The sequence below is a fragment of the Mesoplodon densirostris genome, chromosome 2 (genome assembly GCF_025265405.1).
Source record: "Mesoplodon densirostris isolate mMesDen1 chromosome 2, mMesDen1 primary haplotype, whole genome shotgun sequence".
Taxonomy (NCBI): Eukaryota; Metazoa; Chordata; class Mammalia; order Artiodactyla; family Ziphiidae; genus Mesoplodon; species Mesoplodon densirostris.
This window is the reverse complement of record NC_082662.1, coordinates 85111044-85131214: the sequence shown is the minus strand read 5'-3', so window position 1 is coordinate 85131214 and position 20171 is coordinate 85111044. Positions and strand designations below refer to the sequence as shown.

The 20171-nt window shown below is 37.9% G+C and overlaps 1 protein-coding gene across 2 annotated transcripts in view; it reads left to right on the top strand.

The window, feature by feature from the left end:
- The window catches only part of ARHGAP29 (Rho GTPase activating protein 29), a 76935-nt gene extending 57985 nt beyond the window's left edge, over nucleotides 1-18950 (top strand). For both annotated transcript variants that reach the window (XM_060090157.1, XM_060090156.1), the window contains exons 13-23: nucleotides 2308-2465; nucleotides 3009-3148; nucleotides 3429-3533; nucleotides 5993-6091; nucleotides 7402-7541; nucleotides 7831-8019; nucleotides 8282-8419; nucleotides 12766-12998; nucleotides 14486-14816; nucleotides 14950-15058; nucleotides 17202-18950. In XM_060090157.1, the coding sequence (XP_059946140.1) occupies nucleotides 2308-2465; nucleotides 3009-3148; nucleotides 3429-3533; nucleotides 5993-6091; nucleotides 7402-7541; nucleotides 7831-8019; nucleotides 8282-8419; nucleotides 12766-12998; nucleotides 14486-14816; nucleotides 14950-15058; nucleotides 17202-18085 (2526 nt within the window). In that variant the 3' untranslated portion in view covers nucleotides 18086-18950. The remainder of the gene's footprint in view (nucleotides 1-2307; nucleotides 2466-3008; nucleotides 3149-3428; nucleotides 3534-5992; nucleotides 6092-7401; nucleotides 7542-7830; nucleotides 8020-8281; nucleotides 8420-12765; nucleotides 12999-14485; nucleotides 14817-14949; nucleotides 15059-17201) is intronic.
- The last annotated feature ends 1221 nt before the right edge of the window (nucleotides 18951-20171 follow it).

The following is a 20171-nucleotide window of genomic DNA, read 5'->3' as shown; positions in this document are numbered from 1 at the left end:
GCAGTACCAGGAAATGTGCAGAATTTCAGTATGACCTTGACTGATAACACATTCTACTACTATTCATTTGGTCATTTCCCCTTTATGAAGCACTTAGGACACTGTGCTACACATTGGGGACCTAGAAGAAAAGGACCAAGTCCCTGACTCAGGAAGGGATTGGGGGACAAAAAGATCTTAGAAGCATGATGGTTTTTGAGGTACCCATGAGCCACCCCAATTAAGATGCCCAGCAAGTCCTGTAGGATCTACCCCATGGGGACCTCAGTCTTTAGCATTTCTGTTAGGTGAGGGAGAAGGCTGAATCATTTAGGGAAAAGAGATTTTAAGATTGGGCTTCCAGTATATATTATTGCTTAAGTCTTTATTATTAGTAAGTACCCAGAGACAAACATTCAGCAGATGAGCAATTATGCCAGTATATTTATTTGGCTTTTTAAATTATTGGTGTTTCTAACTAGATTCATAGAGCTTATTAAAAAGTATTAAAAATGAACATACAGTTAGTTACCTTTACTCAAGAGAGTAAGTTCAGTTTACCATTAACTGGAGAATTCCCTGATTGTAGCTAATTCCTGGACTTAAACTTCACCATCCACAGTTTGAATTTCCTATGTTCCTTGAAAGAGGCCACAAACAAGCTATTCATTTATGTGCACTTTTCAAATACTATTTATGCTGACTCTTAGTTATCCTTGGAGAATGCCTGTCTATCTTGGAAAGGACTTAGAGGCTAATCAGAAGTTCAACATATCATCTGGTATAATCAAGAGAGATGAAAGAGGAAACATGGCAGTCTTTGAAATAACATTAAGCCAGTTGAAATTTGGCATTCATTAACATTTCCCACACAGGAGCCGGAGTGGCATTTAGAAAAATAAATCAGATCATGTTATAGCTCTTAACACCCTTTTAAAACCTTCCACTGGCTTCCTTCAGTTGTACTTAAATCCAGACCCCTTACCTTGGTTTAGATTACATCTTCCCCTTCTGGCTTCATCTCAAACTGAATTGCCACACTGACCTTTCAACTGTTTCTTGAGCATGACAAGTTCTTTCTTACTCACTTTTGCCGTAGGATCTTTGCACTACCTCTTCCGTTTATCTGGATTGGTCTTCTCCCTGAAACTTCACACTGGCTCTTTCTTATATCAGGTCTCAGTTCAGATGTTACCTCTTCAGAGAGTCCTTCACCAAACTGTCATGTCAAAAGTACCCTTTTGGGGCTTCCCTGGTGGCGCAATGGCTGAGAGTCTGCCTGCCAATGCAGGGGACACAGGTTCGTGCCCCAGTTCAGGAGGATCCCGCATGCCGCGGAGTGGCTGGGCCTGTGAGCCATGGCCGCTGAGCCTGCGCGTCTGGAGCCTGTGCTCTGCAACAGGAGAGGCCACAGCAATGAGAGGCCCGTGTACTGCAAAAAAAAAAAAAAAAAAAAGTACCCTTTTGCAAGCATATACCTGGTCATATTCCATAACCTGACAATATTATATCGTATTCGTAGCAGTTTTCAGTACCAGAAATAATCTTATTTACTTAGTTTGTCCTCTCTCTCCAACACCACCCTCAGGAAAATGCAGACTCTTATGAGGGCTGGGATCTCATCTGTTTATTTGCCGTAGTATATCCAAAACCTGGGTTTCTGTGAACATGAGAGTAGTTAATTCACGTACAGCTCTCAGAATGAATCTGGCATATTGTAAGCACGCTCCAGCTGCTATTGTTGTTGTTACTATAAGTGGCAGTAGTGACCGTATATTTAGGCATTTGTAGAAACTCAGTGGAATAATGTATTTTGAAGAGACTCAGGATAGTACCTAGTTATAAAAACTGAGCACTGTAGGACACATTATAAGTATAAAGCATTTCTATTTGTAAAGGATTGAAGAAGTGAAAGTCAAAATAACAGTGTTCTGATTGGAATATTTTTCCCCATGTTTTTCAGTTTAGACAGTTGTGGTCAGACCATCAGTACAGAGCTGGGGATCCTCAAAAACATACCTGTCTCCTAAAATTGTGAACCATTAGGGACATGAGGTTGTGCTTTTAAACATTTCAGATTAAAGCCAGTTTTGCCAGAAATGATTGCTCTTAGATATTGGATTAAAACTACTTTCTTTTTTTTTTTTTTTTTCTGATTTAGACCTGGTACTGAGTCAGGCAACATAGTGTGCTCTCGAGGAGATTCACTGTTGAGCTCTTCACTGTGTGACCTTTTTCTTGGTGCCGTCACTTGAAATAAATATGTATTTATGTAGCATTCTCTATAACGTGAGTTACGTTGCCTTTTGTTTCTATCTGTTCCCACAGGTAACAGTTAACCTCTTCCAGATGCAACACCTGCGGGCTGCCTCCCTCGCGAACAATTTACAGTCTCTCTGTGATGGTGCCAAACTCTATGACCCAGGCCAGGAGTACAGTGAGTTTGTCAGGGCCACGAATTCAGCTGAGGAAGAAAAAGTTGATGGGTGAGAATTAATGTTAGGTGAAATTATTTCAAGGCATAAAACCTTTACTGCTAAGTTTCCTATCTGGTATCAGGTGATGTTTTTTTCTAACACTGGTAGAATTGACTTTAAAACCTTCTGAATTTTTAAAATATTGTTTAAGATGTGACTCACTTAAGAGTAAAGTTTTCCATTTTAACACAGAGCTCAGTTCTTTGAGATTTAGAAATCCTTTGAGAATGGCAAATCATGGTCATATCAATTTCGAATGTCCACAAACTTAACAACCTACATTTTCCACACAGGTTATACCAGAAGAGTTTAACCATGATATGAATAATGGACTGTATTTTTGCTATTCTTTTCTGTGTTTCAGCTATAATAAATACAAATGATTAATAAGTTTTATTCACATCTCTTTTAAGAAGTTCAACAGTATAATATGGTTTGTTCCTAATATTTAGTTAATTTAATTACTCTGTTCATTAAATTAACAGATTTTCCTGAAAATAGAATAAAGTAGTCATGCTTCTGAATGATGAGTTTTATTTGGGTTTTTCTTAGGAATGTAAATAAACAGTTAACAAATACCCCTCACACTTCTGGATATGGACCTTCCGACTCTTTAGAAGATGTTGTGCGCCTTCCTGACAACTCTAATAAGATTGAAGAGGACAGATGCTCTAACAGTGCAGACATATCAGGTAGTGTTTCACATTAAAGAGAGCACTAATTTATGAAAGATCAAATTGTTTAAATGTGATCATTACATGAATTGCAGCTCTGGAATTTAAAAATCAGGCCTTGAATTGTAACCTTATGAGGTTTTATTCACAGTTGTGAGCACTGTGCTTGTCTTACAGTCAGTTGCTTAACACTGTTAAAGAAGTTTGACTTGTCTCATTTTAAATAATGTCAGTGTTTTGAAACACTTATGAAATTTGTCTGTAGCCAAGTTTGACTTTAAATATTCTTTTCTTAAAGGTCCTTCTTTTATAAGGTCATGGACATTTGGAATGTTTAGTGATTCTGAGAGCACTGGAGGAAGCAGTGAATCTAGATCTCTGGATTCTGAATCTATAAGTCCAGGTACATAAGTATTTAAGTCTAGAGTGAAAATTCAATGACAGATTAAAATTTTCCTTTTGGGGGATACTTTTAACTACCTTTTTTTCTTTTTTTAAAATTGACGTATGGTTGATTTACAATATTATGTTAGTTTTAAGTGTACAGCAAAGTGATTAGGTTATACATATATTTATGTATATATCTATATACTTTTTTGATTCCTTTCAATTATAGTTTAGTACAAGATACTGAATATAGTTCCCTGTGCTATATAGTAAATCCTTGTTGTTTATAACTATCTTATTTTTATAATGAACTGTCTCATAGAGAGGGGTTTGTACATATATGTGTACAGTTTAAATAAAAATAATAGAACAAACCCTTATATATTCAACACCTAGCCTAAGAAATAAACCATTATTAGTATATTAGAAGGCCCCTATGTATACCTCCTTGATAACCTTGCTCTGTCACCCCCCAGATGAGCCATCATCCTGAATTTTGTTCATCTTTCCCTGGCTATTTTAAATGTTTTAGTACTTATATCTAGTTGAGCTTTGCCCACTTTGGAATAGTATGCAGATGAAATCATACTATCCTTTTGTGACTTCTTTCATGCATTTTTTTTGAGATTCATATTGATATGAGAAGCTGTCTTTATTTTATACTTTATACTGTATGCTGTATAGTATTCCGTTTTATGAACGTAACTGTGATTATCTGTCTTTTGGATTGTTTTGTAGTTAATCACTATAGTGAACTGTACAGTTAACAACAGTTCTTGTGCCTGTGATAATTTCACTCTTTATAAATGTGCTTTAAGGTACTTTGATAGTCTCATGCTCCTTAGAGAGGCAGAATAGATGTTTTGAACCCTCCCTTAGTGGCTTCAAAGAGAATAACTTGCCAGAGATAATACAGCTAGCAAGAGAAGAAGGTGTCACTTGAACCCTTGAGATTATTACTTTCGATGTTCTTTCTCCTCCGCTTTTCTACCAGAGACTTCTCCCAGTCTTGTTCTTCCTGGCTAAGTTTCTTTCTCCTAAGATTTTGGCACTGCAGGAGATAAGTTAGGATTTAACCTACCTCAGAGTCCAAGGCTTTGTTTTTTTTTTTCTGGTGTTCTACATATTACAGAAATTTTATTCATGTAAATAAAGCCCTTGAATTTAAAGTTAGAAATGACTTCCATGCCGTACTGGGGTTTATAGGCAGATTGTCAGCAACTACTTTGAGTCCTACTTTAAAATTATTGCTGTTCAGGGACACTCTGGAGATGCAATCCTAAATATCTAACTGAATATTTGTAATTAGCTTTGTAAAAACAGAGTGGTTCTAGCTATCCCCAGAAATTAAGAGACAGTCTAGAGCCAGCTCTAAATTATTTGGAATCCTGTAAGACTTCATGTGGTAAAGACAAAAATTTGGAAACTGGTCGCATGATAAATGGGTGAAGACTGAGGTATGCATAGCCTGGGAAAGAGGAAACCTGGGGACGTGACAGCTGTTCTCAGACATTGAAGTGTAAAAGGATGAGAGTCAGTGCTTGTTTGCTCCTTTAGGGAGACATGTGACCAAGAGCTGGGATTTATAGGTGGCAGGTTTCTGCTCAGCAATACAAGGAAGTCATTTTACAGTTAGAATAGTTCTAAAATGAGCAAGCATGTGGTCTCATGATTTCTTAGTCATTGGAGGACACATTCAAAACAAAAACTAGATGACCACCTTTTAAGCATAGTTTGAAGGCGGGGAATCTTTTGGGAGAGGTGTGGTTTAAATAATTTGTAATGCCCTTTCTAACTGTGAACCTAAGACTGTTAAGGGCTTGAGTAAGTGTAACCTTCCACTTAGACACAGCCCTGTGTGTAATATGAGCAGGGAGCAAATAAACCTCATTACCTGGTCAGGCTGCTTCCAAACATGCTTTGAGACACATGGCAGAGTCCTTGTCTGACAGCTTGTATCCCATGCTCTCAGCCCTGCCAGGATCATTGGTCCTGGTTCCTGGTCTTCTGTCTTACTGGCAACATAAATGTGACGGTACTATTGTATTACTATATTTGCAGATTTTTGTTTATTTTAGAAAGCTTTAGGTTACATTGTAAGTATTTCTTTATCATTTAATTCAACAAGCATTTAATGACAACTTTACCATTGCGCCAGCTATTCTGTCAGACATTAGATATAAGACTTGAATAGAAAAAACTCCCTATCCTTGAGTTTATAATCTCTGGCACTTACTATCAGAAGTTGACAGTAAGGTTCATTGGGATGTGTGATCCTCAATTTTAAATTTATTTGGAAAAGTCAGATTTGGCTCAATTCTCTTTTGTTCCCAAGAGTATCAGAATCCCCTGCATCCAAAGTCTGTGAATGGAAGCAAATATTTACATTGTAGCTAATATAATAGTATGACTTGCGTTACTCAAAAAACGTTGTCACTACCCATTTCTTAAATTCTACAATGAATTTTCTTTTAGGAGACTTCCATCGAAAACTTCCACGAACTCCATCTAGTGGAACCATGTCTTCTGCAGATGATCTGGATGAAAGAGAGCCACCTTCCCCTTCAGAAGCTGGTATTACACTCACCTGAATCAAGTTTCCACTAAACCAGTTGAATCAGTAGCATTGCATGATATTAGGGAAAAAATAGTATGATTTAAAGAATTCCTTTACTGTGTATTTAAAAAAAAGGCATTATGGTGACTTAAATATATCCCAACAAATTATGTACAAGTATGGGTTGATAATGTATTAATCAGATGTTACAAGTGAAAATATAAGAATAAACAGCAAAACCACTGGAGCCAAAATGTATTAGCATGTTGATAAAATAGGCTAGATATTTTGGTCTTTCATAAATCTAATAGTGACTTAATTGTTCAGAGTGTTGCAATACATGAGACATTCTAGTCATGAGAATTTCTATATGAGAAAAGCCTCTTCAAAAGAAATAGTGTAAGAAGCTAGGCGGGAAAAGTAAATACATGTACTTCTTGAGGGCGGGGAAAGTTGTGGATGCTGAAGGGTATAAAAGGGAAGTCACGTTAATGGCTTCATTTGAGACCTCCAGATACCTGTTCTGGTATCATTTTCTTAAACAGTATAAGAACATCTGACCTCTGGTAGGATTTTTTTTTTTTTTGGCTGCGTTGGGTCTTTGTTGCTGTGCGCAGGCTTTCTCTAGTTGCGGCGAGCGGGGTCCACTCCTCGTTGCGGTGCACAGGCTTCTCACTGCGGTGGCCTCTCTTGCTGCAGAGCATGGGCTCTAGGCGCGTGGGCTTCAATAGTTGCGGCTTGCAGACTCTAGAGCGCAGGCTCAGCAGCAGTGGCTCACGGGCTCAGCTGCTCCGTGGCATGTGGGATCCTCCCGGACCAGGGCTCGAACCTGTGTCCCCTGCATTGCCAGGCGGACTCTCAACCACTGCGCCACCAGGGAAGCCCTCTGGTAGGATATTGATAGCTAGCTAGCTAGTATTACTTATAATTTTGTAATGAATTGAGAATAGCTTTAACGCAAATAATGCTGACACACTAACCTCATATAGCTAGTTTTATTCCAAGCTTTCATAGGGTCATTTTCTAAGAATGTAATGCCACCTGTGTAATAAAGGACATGTTAATAACTGTAAATTCGCTGATTCTGGAAACATTATGCCATGCTATTTTAGAAGTATCTTATTGGTCTGATGGTGATTTTTACTCGTAGCTTAAATGTTTGATATATGTGTGCCTTGTAAGAGATCTATAAGTTGGATGCTTATTTTGTTATTATAGTAAGAGCTTTTTGTAATCTTATTTAAAGATATTTTAAAATGTAGTATCATACGGTATACTTTTTCTGTAGTCTTACAATTCTTACATACTATTCTACTTCTGTTACAAGGACCCAATTCCCTCGGAACATTTAAGAAAACTTTGATGTCAAAGGCAGCTCTGACTCACAAGTTTCGCAAACTGAGATCCCCCACGAAGTGCAGGGACTGTGAAGGCATTGTGGTATTCCAGGGTGTTGAATGTGAAGAGGTAAGATCTTTCTGGAATTACATTAGCCCTTTTATGCTTTTTGCTTTGAGCAATGCTTTTTGTTATTAATTTTACCAATTAGGATCTTTTGCAAATGTATTTTTAATAAATTGAACCACGGTGTATTTTCTATAATTTTATATTTCATTTTGCTAGTAAATGTATTTCAAACACCACAAGTAATACCTTTTAAACTCATTTTTGTTCTGTTACCACTCTACTTGTAGTTCATCCAGTTGTGAATAGTTTTAAGGTGAGTTAACCATTTTAGACTTTGATTTTCTTGTAGTGTCTCCTTGTTTGTCACCGAAAGTGTTTGGAAAATTTAGTCATCATCTGTGGTCATCAGAAACTTCTGGGGAAAATACACTTATTTGGAGCAGAATTCACACAAGTTGCAAAAAAGGAACCAGATGGCATCCCTTTTGTACTCAAAATATGTGCCTCAGAGATTGAAAATAGAGCCTTGTGTCTACAGGTATATTATAACTTTTAAAATTAAAATTTTTTAAATGTAAATGTGATTTGTTCTAATGATAAGGAGACATTAAAGGAGAACAGTGCTCTCAGTCTTTACTAAATAGCTGAATTTATTCAGATTTATTTGGAAAATATTACCTCATTTGGTCCTAGTTTTTTCCTATAATATTTAGAATTGAAGTAGACATTAAGTATATTTAGAGGTCTGCATTTAATCATTTGTACTAAAGCAGAATTTTTCAAAATTTTTTCTTCTCAAGGGAATTTATCGTGTATGTGGAAACAAAATAAAAACTGAAAAACTGTGTCAAGCATTGGAAAATGGAATGCACTTGGTAGACATTTCAGAATTTAGTTCACATGACATCTGTGATGTCTTGAAATTATACCTTCGACAGGTAAAGTTTTTAGCCTTGAAATTTACCATTAAATAGAGCAAAAATATAATTTGCGGTTTGCTGATAACGTTTGCCACACATATTTTTTTCATTGACATAGACCATGTTAATATCTTTCCAATTATTAATGTACAGATCAAAGAGTGTATAAAATATATGTACAACTTAAAGACCCATAATAGTAAAAGCTCATTTTCCATCACCTAGCTTAAGGAAATAAAGTATCACTATACCTTATAGAAGGCCCCTGTATGCCCCTCCCCAGTTGTAGCCCACAGCTCTACCCAGTGGTCTTTCCTAACCATGTTAATACCTCCCTCTCTTTTCTTAATAGTTTTAATACCTGTTGTGTATTCCTAATCAATATATCGTTAAGTTCTAGAAAACTGAGTAGAAAGCATAAATCTAGCTGTTTAAGAAAAGTCCACCATTCACACTGTTATATGAAAAATTCAGCCAGTAGAACAGTGTCTGGGTCATAGTTTGGCTTCACTTTCATAGATATTTTAAAATAACTGTTGTGGGAGGTTAGTAGTCAAGGTGTGAATGCATTCAGGGAACATGAAGTTCACCATAGTTAGGGGGCAGGGCTATCCTATAAGCTAGGTGCTGGAAATTCAGCAGGAATGTGGTTGGGAGTGGACTTGCTCTATATTTTCTCTTTCTTTGCTCACTCTTGCACCTGCATGTTATAGGAGTAGGTCTGAAGAAAACGCTTCTGTGGGTGAAGTAAGTGGCCGTAGTGACTCAGGCAGCAGTTCCTGGAAGGGTTACAGGAACAACCAGCACATTGTCATGATAAGCCAAGTACAAAAGATCTGGGACAAGCCCAGCTGCATTCTGTCCTTGGGTGAAGCTCTCTGTCCTTGGGTGAAAGTGAAGAGACAGTTACAGAGAGCATAGTGATGATGGTCCTCATTGTGTCCATCTCAGGAGCTTTGTTCTTCATCTGGGTCCTTTTTAATATGGTGAAGAGCTGTTATCCTGGGATCTCTCTTCTCTACCCTCTTCTGTGAGGGAACACCTGTCTTCTGTGTCATGTCTTCCTGTTTTTTATTTATTGTCCTGTTTTGGTCATGCCCATCTTTGAGCAAGGTGGAATAAGAGTAAATATTTGAAACTGTTTGATCTGTAAATGTATTTATTCTGCTTTCTTGAATGGGAATACTGTGAAAGTTTATAGTATTGTAGGCTGAAAATTATTTTTCTTCAGAAATTTGAAAGTGTTTTTTAATTCTCTTTGAAGCCTGAAATCCTTCTCATTCCTGATTCTTTTTATGTGGCCTATTGTTTTCTCTCTGAAAGCCTGTAGAATCTTCTTTTTCTCTCCATTATCCTAAAATTTCACAGTGTATGCCTTGATATGGGTGTATTTTCATCCATGGTTTCAGGCACTCCACAAGCTCTGTCATTCTGCTTACTTGTCCTTTAGTTCTTGGAACTTTAATTTTCTTGCTCATTTCCTCCTCTCTATTTTCTTTCTGGAACTTATATTTGGATACTTAACAACTGCACTGGTTCTCTAGTTTCCTTCCCTTTTCCCTATTTTCATTTGTTTTTGTTTTCTTTTAACACCTTCTAAGAAACTTCCTCAGCTTTTTCTTCCATTCCTACTGTAAACTATTTTATTTCTGAGATCATCTTTTAATTTCCAAGAATTCTGGTTTTCTGTCCCTTTTATAGCATTCTTTTTAAACTTGAATGCAGCATCTCCTCTACCTGAAATATTCGTAGCTTTTTTTAAAGAGGATTCTTTCCTCTGCTTAGCTTCTAGCCCCATCCAATAGAAATATAATGTGAGCCCTATATATAATATTAAATTATCTAGTAGCCACATAAAAAGAAACAGGTGAAGTTAATTTTAATATTTTATTCAACATATTGAAAATATTATCTGAACATCTAATCAATATGCTTAAATTATTAGTGAAACATTTACCTTTTTGGCCCTGACCCTTGGAAATATGGTATATACTTTTTTTTTTTTTTTTTTTTTTTGTGGTACGCGGGCCTCTCACTGTTGTGGCCTCTCCCGTTGTGGAGCACAGGCTCCGGCCGCGCAGGCTCAGCGGCCATGGCTCACGGGCCCAGCCGCTCCGCGGCATGTGGGATCTTCCCGGACCGGGGCACGAACCCGCGTCTCCTGCATCGGCAGGCAGACTCTCAACCACTGCGCCACCAGGGAAGCCCCTGGTATATACTTTTCATCTAGAGCACATGTCAGTTTGGAGCAGCCACCTTGCCACTGCTCAGTAGCTGTATGTGGAGAGTGGCCACGATATTGACAGCACAGTTGTAGACCTTCCAGTTGGTTTTTTTCCTACTTATTTTGACTCTGTCTTCCATAGTTGTCTCCTTAAAATTAAAGCTTTGGGAACTGAAATCTATCCAGAAGCTCTTGAATACATGAAGGCTTTGAAGATTTTGAGCTTTACTGTAGTGTTATCTAGGAGAGCTGTTTGGGAAGTACTTGAGGTCTGTATCTCTAGTTCTCTGCTCTTGGGCTGGTCTGATACCCCAGAGAAAGGTCTTTCCCTGCCTACAGGTATGGTTCCAGAACTCTGGGAGCCATGTTAGGTCAGAAGCTCCAGGATCTCTGCATTCAGCAGGCATACAGTCATTAAATCCTTATTTTAAGATAGTTGCCCACCTGTTCCTTGTGCTTGGCATTGCCCGTCCAGAGACCCTCTGTTTCACACTGCCCAGAGAAGAAATCCTCAGACTTCTGAGGTTGCTCAGGAGCATGGAGTGGAGACAAGGATCTAAAAATCTAATTCTGTTCAGATAGCTCACCCTTCCCCTAGATCAGAGGATCTAGTCTGACAATCCCTGAGTCTCCTTAGGATCCGCTAAATCATGTTGGTTCTCAAGTTTGGAATTTCAGCTTTCTCAGGAGTGCTAAGTCAGCACTTGTTCATCTCCTCTTCAGCTTGTGAAATGTTACTTTTGTCCCCATTCCTGTTCTTCCAGTCCTGTAAGCTTAACTGTATTTCAGTGGGGTTGTAGGAGGGAAAGAAATTAGGTACAAATGTTGGATGTGCCACGTTAGCCCAGGAAACTATTGACATCTCTTCAATCACATTTTATAGGATTCTCAACTGAGAAGTGGAAACAGTGTCTTTGAATGACTTTTAATCTCATAATGAATCATCCTTTATTTCTTTTAGTCAGTGGAGGAGAGGAAATAAGTGGGGTCCAATACTATCAGCTCTCATTTTATCCTAGGAATACTATGGGACCAAAGCTTTAGTGTGGGAAGCCATGCTCAATTCTTACAGTGTTAAGAGAGCAGCCTTTATTTACTCATTACCATGTGGTAAATCTGAAGCTCCAAGAGTGACCAAGATGGTAGAGGTAGAAATTAATCTCAAGGCTTCCCCTCTCTGGGAACAGAAGGGGAAACTGGAGAAGTGGTGCCTACCTCACCACAGATGTTGCAGGACATCAGCTAGCCAGAGAGATGCTGTATTTTCCATCGCTGGGCAGTGGAATCATTGAAATCAGTTATGCCAGTAGACAGATCAAGGTGGTATGCCCATTGACAGTTTGAGAGAGGAACTTTTTTTGACCTACTTATGGCAATTCAAGTGGTATTTAAAAATTGGATAACAAAATGTTGACAGTTTCTTTCTCGTAAGTCATATTGTCTTTTGCTAATCTTCAATCTGGCCCGAGTAAAACACAAACACCCTATAGCTTTTTGTTCTCTCTCTCCCCCATACCAACAGAAAATGAGCTTTTTCTAATTAATTTGACTTATATTGTATATTATCCTGGGTTTGTTTTAATAAAATAGTTGAAGATCGTGCTAACTTTGGGGCAGTCATGAATGTAGTTGGTATAGCATATCTATCAGAGTTTTAAAATCATATCATGTGGCTTTAGGTTTAGAGTTTTACTGATTACCAGTTAAGTCATTTTTAATATAGATATAATGTATGGTGATATCGGATTTACTTTATAGATCACATCTAGCAAAGATATGTACATTTCTTTTTTTTCTTGTTCTTGGGTGTAATTTTTTTCTTCTAGTTGTATTGAGATATAATTGACCTACAGCACTGTATAAGTTTAAGGTGTGTAGCACAACGATTTGACTTACATACATCATGAAATGATTATCACAGTAAGTTTAGTGAACATCCATCATCTCATACAGATACAAAATTAAAGAAATAGAAAAATATTTTTCCTTGTGATGAGACATGTACATTTCTAAATGTGATTGACCTTAAGTCTTGTTACTCTAAAAAGAACATGCTAAACCACTCAGTAGCTATTCAGTAGGTTATTAACAGGGAAAAAATGGGCAGAATGATATTTCTAATGTAATTTTATTTCTTTAGCTACCAGAACCATTTATTTTATTCCGATTGTACAAGGAATTTATAGACCTTGCAGTAGAGATCCAACATGTAAATGAAGAACAAGAGATGAAAAAGGATAATCCTGAGGACAAAAAATGTCCAAATACTTGTATAGAAATAAACCGAATTCTTCTAAAAAGCAAGGATCTTCTAAGACAATTGCCAGCATCAAATTTTAACAGCCTTCATTACCTCATAGTTCATCTTAAGCGGTAAGAATTTGAATAAGACAGACATTGATTAGTGGGTGGATAATTGATCAGTTTTTTGGTTTTGCTTTTATGGTTTTTTTTTTAAATTGTGGTAAAATACACATATAAATTTACCATTTTAGCCATTTTTTTTTATTTTTTATTTTTATTTTTATTTTTATTTATTTATTTTTTTTTTGCGGTATGCGGGCCTCTCACTGTTGTGGCCTCCCCCGTTGCGGAGCACAGGCTCCGGACGCGCAGGCTCCGGACGCGCAGGCTCAGCGGCCATGGCTCACGGGCCCAGCCGCTCCGCGGCATATGGGATCCTCCCAGACCGGGGCACGAACCCGTATCCCCTGCATCGGCAGGCAGACTCTCAACCACTTGCGCCACCAGGGAGGCCCCATTTTAGCCATTTTTAAGTGTACAGTTCAGTAGTATTAAGTACATTCACACTCTTGTGGTATTGTTTTTACATTGAATGTTTCATTTCTAATATGTGTTAGGGAAAGAGAGACATTGAATATATGTTCATGCAGCCAACATCTTTCCCTCAGATGCCACTTGTATGCCAGGCTGGGGAAATTAGGACGCAAATAGAAGGTTTCTGTCATCCGTTGTGCTTGTCAGCTTGAGGGGCAGACCTGCACACAAGTGCAGCGCAGCATCATTCTTGTTCTGACAGAACTTTGCTCAACATACAGTGGAAGATGGGGGAGAGGGGTTCATGAATCAGAGAAGGTAACCCTGAGCCAGACTTGAAGAACTGAGTAATGGTTTGGTGACAGAGAATGTACAAAAGAGCATTCCAGGCAGAGGGTAATAGACACAGAGACACAAGAGATCATTTTGCTTTTGAGGACGTTTAAGTAATTTGGTTAGGCCAGGGTATAGCAAGCAGTAGCACAAAGTGAGCTGGAGGAGTCCTGGTAAAGTCATACATACCTGGCAGATGAGTTGAGACTGTCTTCTTTCTGTACTCACTAAAGAATTTTAAGCCAGGAATTTAACATGCTCAGGTTTGCCTATTAGATCTTTACGGTAGCAATATGGAGAATAGGTTGGAGGGGAGATATTTACTTCAGTTCGGATCTCTTTGAATAGCCAGAGAAATAAAAGGTGATGAGAGCTTGAAGTAAGGTCAGAGCAGTGGGATTGGCAATAAAGCAGAGAGATCTTTAGGCTCAACTAGGCTTAAAGACTAGCAGTGAGATAGAAAGTTTCCAGTATATGGACCTGGGAGGGTGTAATATATATTTACTAAGGTGGGAGCAGCTTTTAGGGGTGTTTTTAAATTTCTGCTGGTAAAACTGTACTGGTTCCTTCTGCTTACTTATATTTAATCCTAATACTGTGAAACCCAACTTGGTGTGTGGTCAGTATTTAAGCAAATAAATATATCCTTTCCCTAGACTTCCACAGCCTATTTTTCCTCCACCCTTCCCAGCCCATAGTAAACTACTGTCAAGGAAATCTAATACAGCTTTATGTGTTCTGCATCACAGAGTCGTAGATCATGCAGAAGAAAACAAAATGAACTCCAGAAACTTGGGGGTGATATTTGGACCAAGTCTCATTAGGCCAAGGCCCACAGCTGCTCCTATCACCATCTCCTCTCTTGCTGACTATTCAAATCAAGCGCGGTTGGTGGAGTTCCTCATTACCTACTCACAGAAGATCTTCGATGGGTCCCTACAGCCACAAGATATAGCTGTTTGTAGTGCAGGTGGTGGTGCACCTCAGGTTGACCAAGGCTATCTTCCGAAGCCTCTGTTATCACCAGAAGAAAGAGATCCAGAACATTCTACGAAGTCACTGTTTTTCTCTTCAAAGGAAGTGAGTTTTGCTCTTTTGGAATTGTGTTGGAACTTTGTAATGTTTACGTTATTAATAAGTTAAGAATCTTTGAACTGTTTATTTTGAGGTGTGTTTTGCTTCTTCAAGTTTAAAAATTTTCTTCCATCGACAGGATATCCATACTGCAGATAGTGAAAGCAAGAGTTTTGAATCCACTGCATCATTTGAGGAATCAGAACGGAAGCAAAATGCATTCGAAAAATGTGATGCATGTCTCATTGGTGAGTGGCCATATAAAATGCATATTTGCTGGCTTAAAACTGTCCCAATAAACCATGATTAAAAGCCAAGGTGAGTGGCGTTAAGAGAAGTCAGAGAAAGAAGCTTCGTTAGTAAGTACATCTTTGCCAGCCACTAAGAAAGTTGCCTTCATTCTTTACAATAGCCCTTCTTATAAAAAGACATCTTGGAGTTCGAAGGTGTGTTTTGTGTTCTGAAAACTTTTTTTATTTTTATTTTTGCCATTAATCAAAGTCAAGGCAGAAATCTGGTAAGCAGTATGATGATTCATTAGCATCTTCTATTACTATAGATCATTGTATTAATCTCATTACTCATAAGGTGTCAACTGGGCTCCTAAAATTCAAAAAATTTAGACTCAAAAAACCTCTAAAATTTTTTTCAAATGCCTTTGCTGTTGCCTGCCTGTAACACATTAAGCACACTTATGTGTATATCTTTTTAATTTCCTTGACTGTAATCATTTTATTCACTGGTAATTTTAGTTTCAGTGATAGCTACCAAGCTATTCATTTGTGGAAAGGCTTCCACTTGTTACTATAATTCTGTACATCACTAGAGCTAACTTGCAGTTTTTTTAAGTGCAGCCATATATTTTAAATTTGAGTGTAATGAAGTATTAGTGATCACAGCCTGACAGGTCCAAAAAAAAGTAAGGGAGCTAACATTCATTAAGTACCTGCCTACTCTGTGCTAAGCACTGTGCTTATTGTTTGATTCCATTTATCTGATTTTATCTTCGGAACAATTCTGTGCTGTAAATAGGTAGTAATAGCCCCGTTCAACCCATAGCCTAATAGTCTGAGAGAGGTTAAATAATGTCAGAGGTCATGCCCCTAATAAATTGTTCAGTATTTGGACCTGTGTCTGTGATTATTTCACTATTCGGTGAGCTGGGGCTCCCAATTAGGAATAGTAATAAAAATAAATGTCATTTTTCAAGGGCTAACTGTATACCAGATAAATAAGCACTTTTCATGGTTAGATCTTTTAGGCCACATATAATCATAGGTAAAATTATGATACCTTTTGACAGATGAAGACACGGAGGGGCAGTGAGATTGCCTTGCCTAGTGCAGAAGGGGTAGAGCTGAGTTAAACCTGGCAGGTGGGGTTCAGAGTCTGCACTCTTCCCCATTACACTCAAGTTTTTTCCCTTAGAACTTAAGAATGCACTTTGGTGCCTACAGCCTGACCACAGTGTGTCAGGTCCCTTAGGGTGTTTTATACACATGGGGAAGCACCTGGGAAATCAAAACAAGAGAGCACTGCCCTGGAAGCCCAGAGAAGAGAGGTCCACAGTCTCAGGTAAGGAGGAAGGTCAGATGAGGTAAGGACTGTCAAGTCATTCTGATGGGCTACTGTTTGCAGACCGCTGCCCAAAAGAGGAGCATGAGCAGAAGGCTGGAACTTATCAGAAATGGGAATATTTTAGGGGAGATGCTACAAAAAAGGATAGGGTCTGAAGGAGTTCAGGGTCCCAGTTTTGATAGGAAAGAGAAGAAAGTACGTCTGGGAGTAAACAGCAAATAGGGAGAATGGCATTTTTTACTTAAAATAAAACTATTCAACCTTAATCAGGCAGGATGAATATTATAGTCCATTTATTAGTTGATCAGATGAGGGCATCTAAGGCATTTAATAAGATATGCTCTCCCTGGGGGTTGAATGTAACTGAAAAGCAGATTGAGTTGGCAAAAGCCTTAGGATTCAGGGCATACTTAACATTTGGTTGGCATGTAAATTGGTGTCACTTTTCTGAGGGTAACACACCAATATCTGCCTGTTGAAATCATGACAACCCTTTCAGCCAGCAAATACTTGTTCATACGCAGCACATAAGAGAAGCCACATCAGCAAGTGTGTTTTTTTTTTCACTAACCTGCAGTGAATTTTGTAGCTGTTTATTGTATTGATTTAAATAAATATGGAATTCTAACATTTTAATTCAAAGTGTACCTTTAATATTTTATGAGTATTTTACTCCTCTGCCTAGAGGATAACTTGGAAAAAATATATGAAGACCCTTGTTTTGAGAGGGTGTTCATCTATAACTCATTTAGACTCTCTTGTTAACTACGTGCCATAAAGTTTGATTTTTAAATGAATCTTTTCCTTTTTCAGACAACAAAGTGCGTTTGCTTGTAGACCAAGAGCTTGAATCAGCATCACAAAAGATGGAAGATGTTTGCAAAACCTCCAAGCTGCCTACTCTGAAGTCTGATAGGGAAATAAATGGTGTCGAGAGGCATACTCCAAGGACCAAGATTAGACCTGTAAGTTTGCCTGTAGACAGACTACTACTTCTTGCAAGCTCTCCTAATGAGAGAAATGGCAGAAATATGGGGAATGTAAATTCAGACAAGTTTTGCAAGAATCCTACCTTTGAAGGAGTTAATAGAAAAGACACCCCAACTATTGTCTGTTCCAAATTTGATGGCTTTGATCAGCAACCTCTACAGAAAACTCGGGAGAAACAGTATGAACAAATTGACCTGACTGCAAAGACTGCAGTGATTGTGCCCAGTGCATTCCAGGAAAGAGAAGTGTCAGTGAGCACCAGGAGTGGTGGGGACCACCCAGTCAGCACCACCAGTAAGCCATACACAGAATCCATCAGGTCAGCCAGACAGGTGTCAGAGAGACGGTCTTCTGACTCCTGCGCTCCTGCTCCTGTCAGAGCACCCAGAACACTGCAGCCCCAGCACTGGACCACGTTTTATAAACCACCTGCTCCTGCTGCTATTGGGAGAGGGGATGAGGAGAAATCTGTGACATCCTCCGCAGCTGTGCCCCCTTGCACAACTCATGCTCCCCAGGAGCACACGCTGAAATCAGTTTCAGGTTCTGAAAATGCATCAGCTGGTCCCGTGCAGCCGGTTAGCAAGCCTAAAGAGAAGGCTGAAGAGCGTGACTTACCTGGTATACATCCAGCATGTCAGAGACCGAGGCTAAAACGAATGCAGCAGTTTGAAGACCTTGAAGATGAAATCCCACAATTTGTGTAGGGTTGTCAGAATTCAGTTTTTCTTTTTTTGTTTTGTTGTTTTGTGGTGTTGTATTTGTTTTCTGGAAGAAATTTTTGACAGGGCCTCTCTTGTGTAGGATTGCCAAATCATGGATTTTGTTTTTTGTCATTGTGTTGTGTTACCCTGTGTTGGTTATATTGAATGACAGAATGTTTTGATAGGGCCCCATCTGTGCCTCACTGGAATTATGTGTATTTTTGAAGTTGTGAATAAATAGATAGACTCATGTTTTTTAAAGTTCAGTTGATTCCCCATAGTATGATCCACTTAAGTGCATCCCTAATATATGATACAGCTCTCAACTAATAGGTGCAATTGAGGAAATCAGCTTTATTTTTTTGAAATGAAACTACATGCTTATTTATAAAAGGAATGTTTCCGAGTGCAGGTGCCTGAAAGATCTTTGTTTGGTATGATTGTTTTTTCACACAATTTTATAGTGTATCTTTGACCATTTGTGCTTTTATGGTATGTGTGTAACCTTTTATTTTTCAACTGGCGAGTCACTAACTTTTTCATATTTGCATAATGGCCAAAAGGCTTGCAAATCTGTATTTAATTGCATTTTAATTAATTGCCAGATTTTACACGTGATAGGCAGTTGAATTGTACAAAGAAAATGCACTTAAACATGTTTCTAAATTGTATAGTTCAGTCATGTCTTATTTGGTTTTAGCTATTATACATTTAATAATTTTCACTTCTCGGCTTTGTTCTGCATAAACTTTTGTTGTTCAACAGTTCTGAACCTTTTGGTATTTTATATAATAGTCCAAAACAGTGTTTTAAAATTCAGTGCCTTTCCTTTTAATATTGTCTGGGATTTTCTTTTAAAAAAAAACCCTTTCTTTTGTATGAAGTGTTTTCACTTATGAATAATTTTATGTACTTTTTCTACCTGAGTTTATAACCATTGACAATGTATGTTTCATCTGAATCATACAAAGATTTATTTAAGTTGATTCTAAGTATAATTCAGTAAGCCTCATTGTTTGGAATTTGAGAGGAAGTATAGATGATTGGATATATTTCATTTATAAAATTCCCAGTTTTTAGAACTAGTATAGTTCTGTTATTTTCTTGGTTTTGTCATTTTGTGTAAAATAGGATATAAAAGGGACAAAAAAAATAGCCTCTTTTTATATGTGTGAATTATATTTGTAACAAATGCTTTTGTATGACCATGTTATACTTGATAAAAAATATATATATTAACCTGTTAAATTATTTCAAGTTCTTGTGGTTTCTCTGAAATTGTTGCCTCTTAGGGTGTGAGACTTTAAGGTTTATTAACCATTGGCTTAGTGGTCAGCACTTGGGGCTCATATGTCCCTTGACTACAACATGAAATTCATTTTATGGGAAGTTGTTCTATATTTCTATATGACATTAAGGACTAGGAAGAAAGAATAACCCATCTTTTTGTACTGGAGCCTTGTTTTTAGTCCTCATTGTAAAAAATATAAAAGAATTGTATTGGTATGAAAACCTAAAAAGAAAATAAGAGCCAACATTGATTGAGCCCTTTCTGCGTGCCATGAACTCTGCTAAGTTCCACATAAATTATTTCAAGTTTACAGCAGCCTATAATGGGTAGGTAAGTACTTTATTATTCCTGTGTTATGGATAAGGAAACTGACAATTAGTTAAATAATGTGCTCTAGGTTCCACAGGTGTAGCAGTTGGAATCAAGTCTAAAACACAGGGCTGCCAGATTCTGATGGTTGACCATAATGTTTCTTCGGGTTTTAAGTAAAAATAAAAGACACATTTTTCATTTTCACCAAGGACTTTATTGAACACGTATTCACTGTTTTGTACCACTACCTTCTTCCATTTTTCAGGCAACTTCATAATTACATCTTCCCAAAACGTTTTATCTTTTTGAGCAAAGAACTGTTCCAGGTGCCTTTTACTGTCTTCCAGGGAATTGAAATGTTTTCCATTAAGAGAATTTTGTAAAGACCAAAATAAATGGAAATCCGAAGGTGCAATGTCTGGTGAATACGGCAGATGAATCAGAACTTCCCAGCCAAGCTATAACAGTTTTTGCCTGGTCATCAAA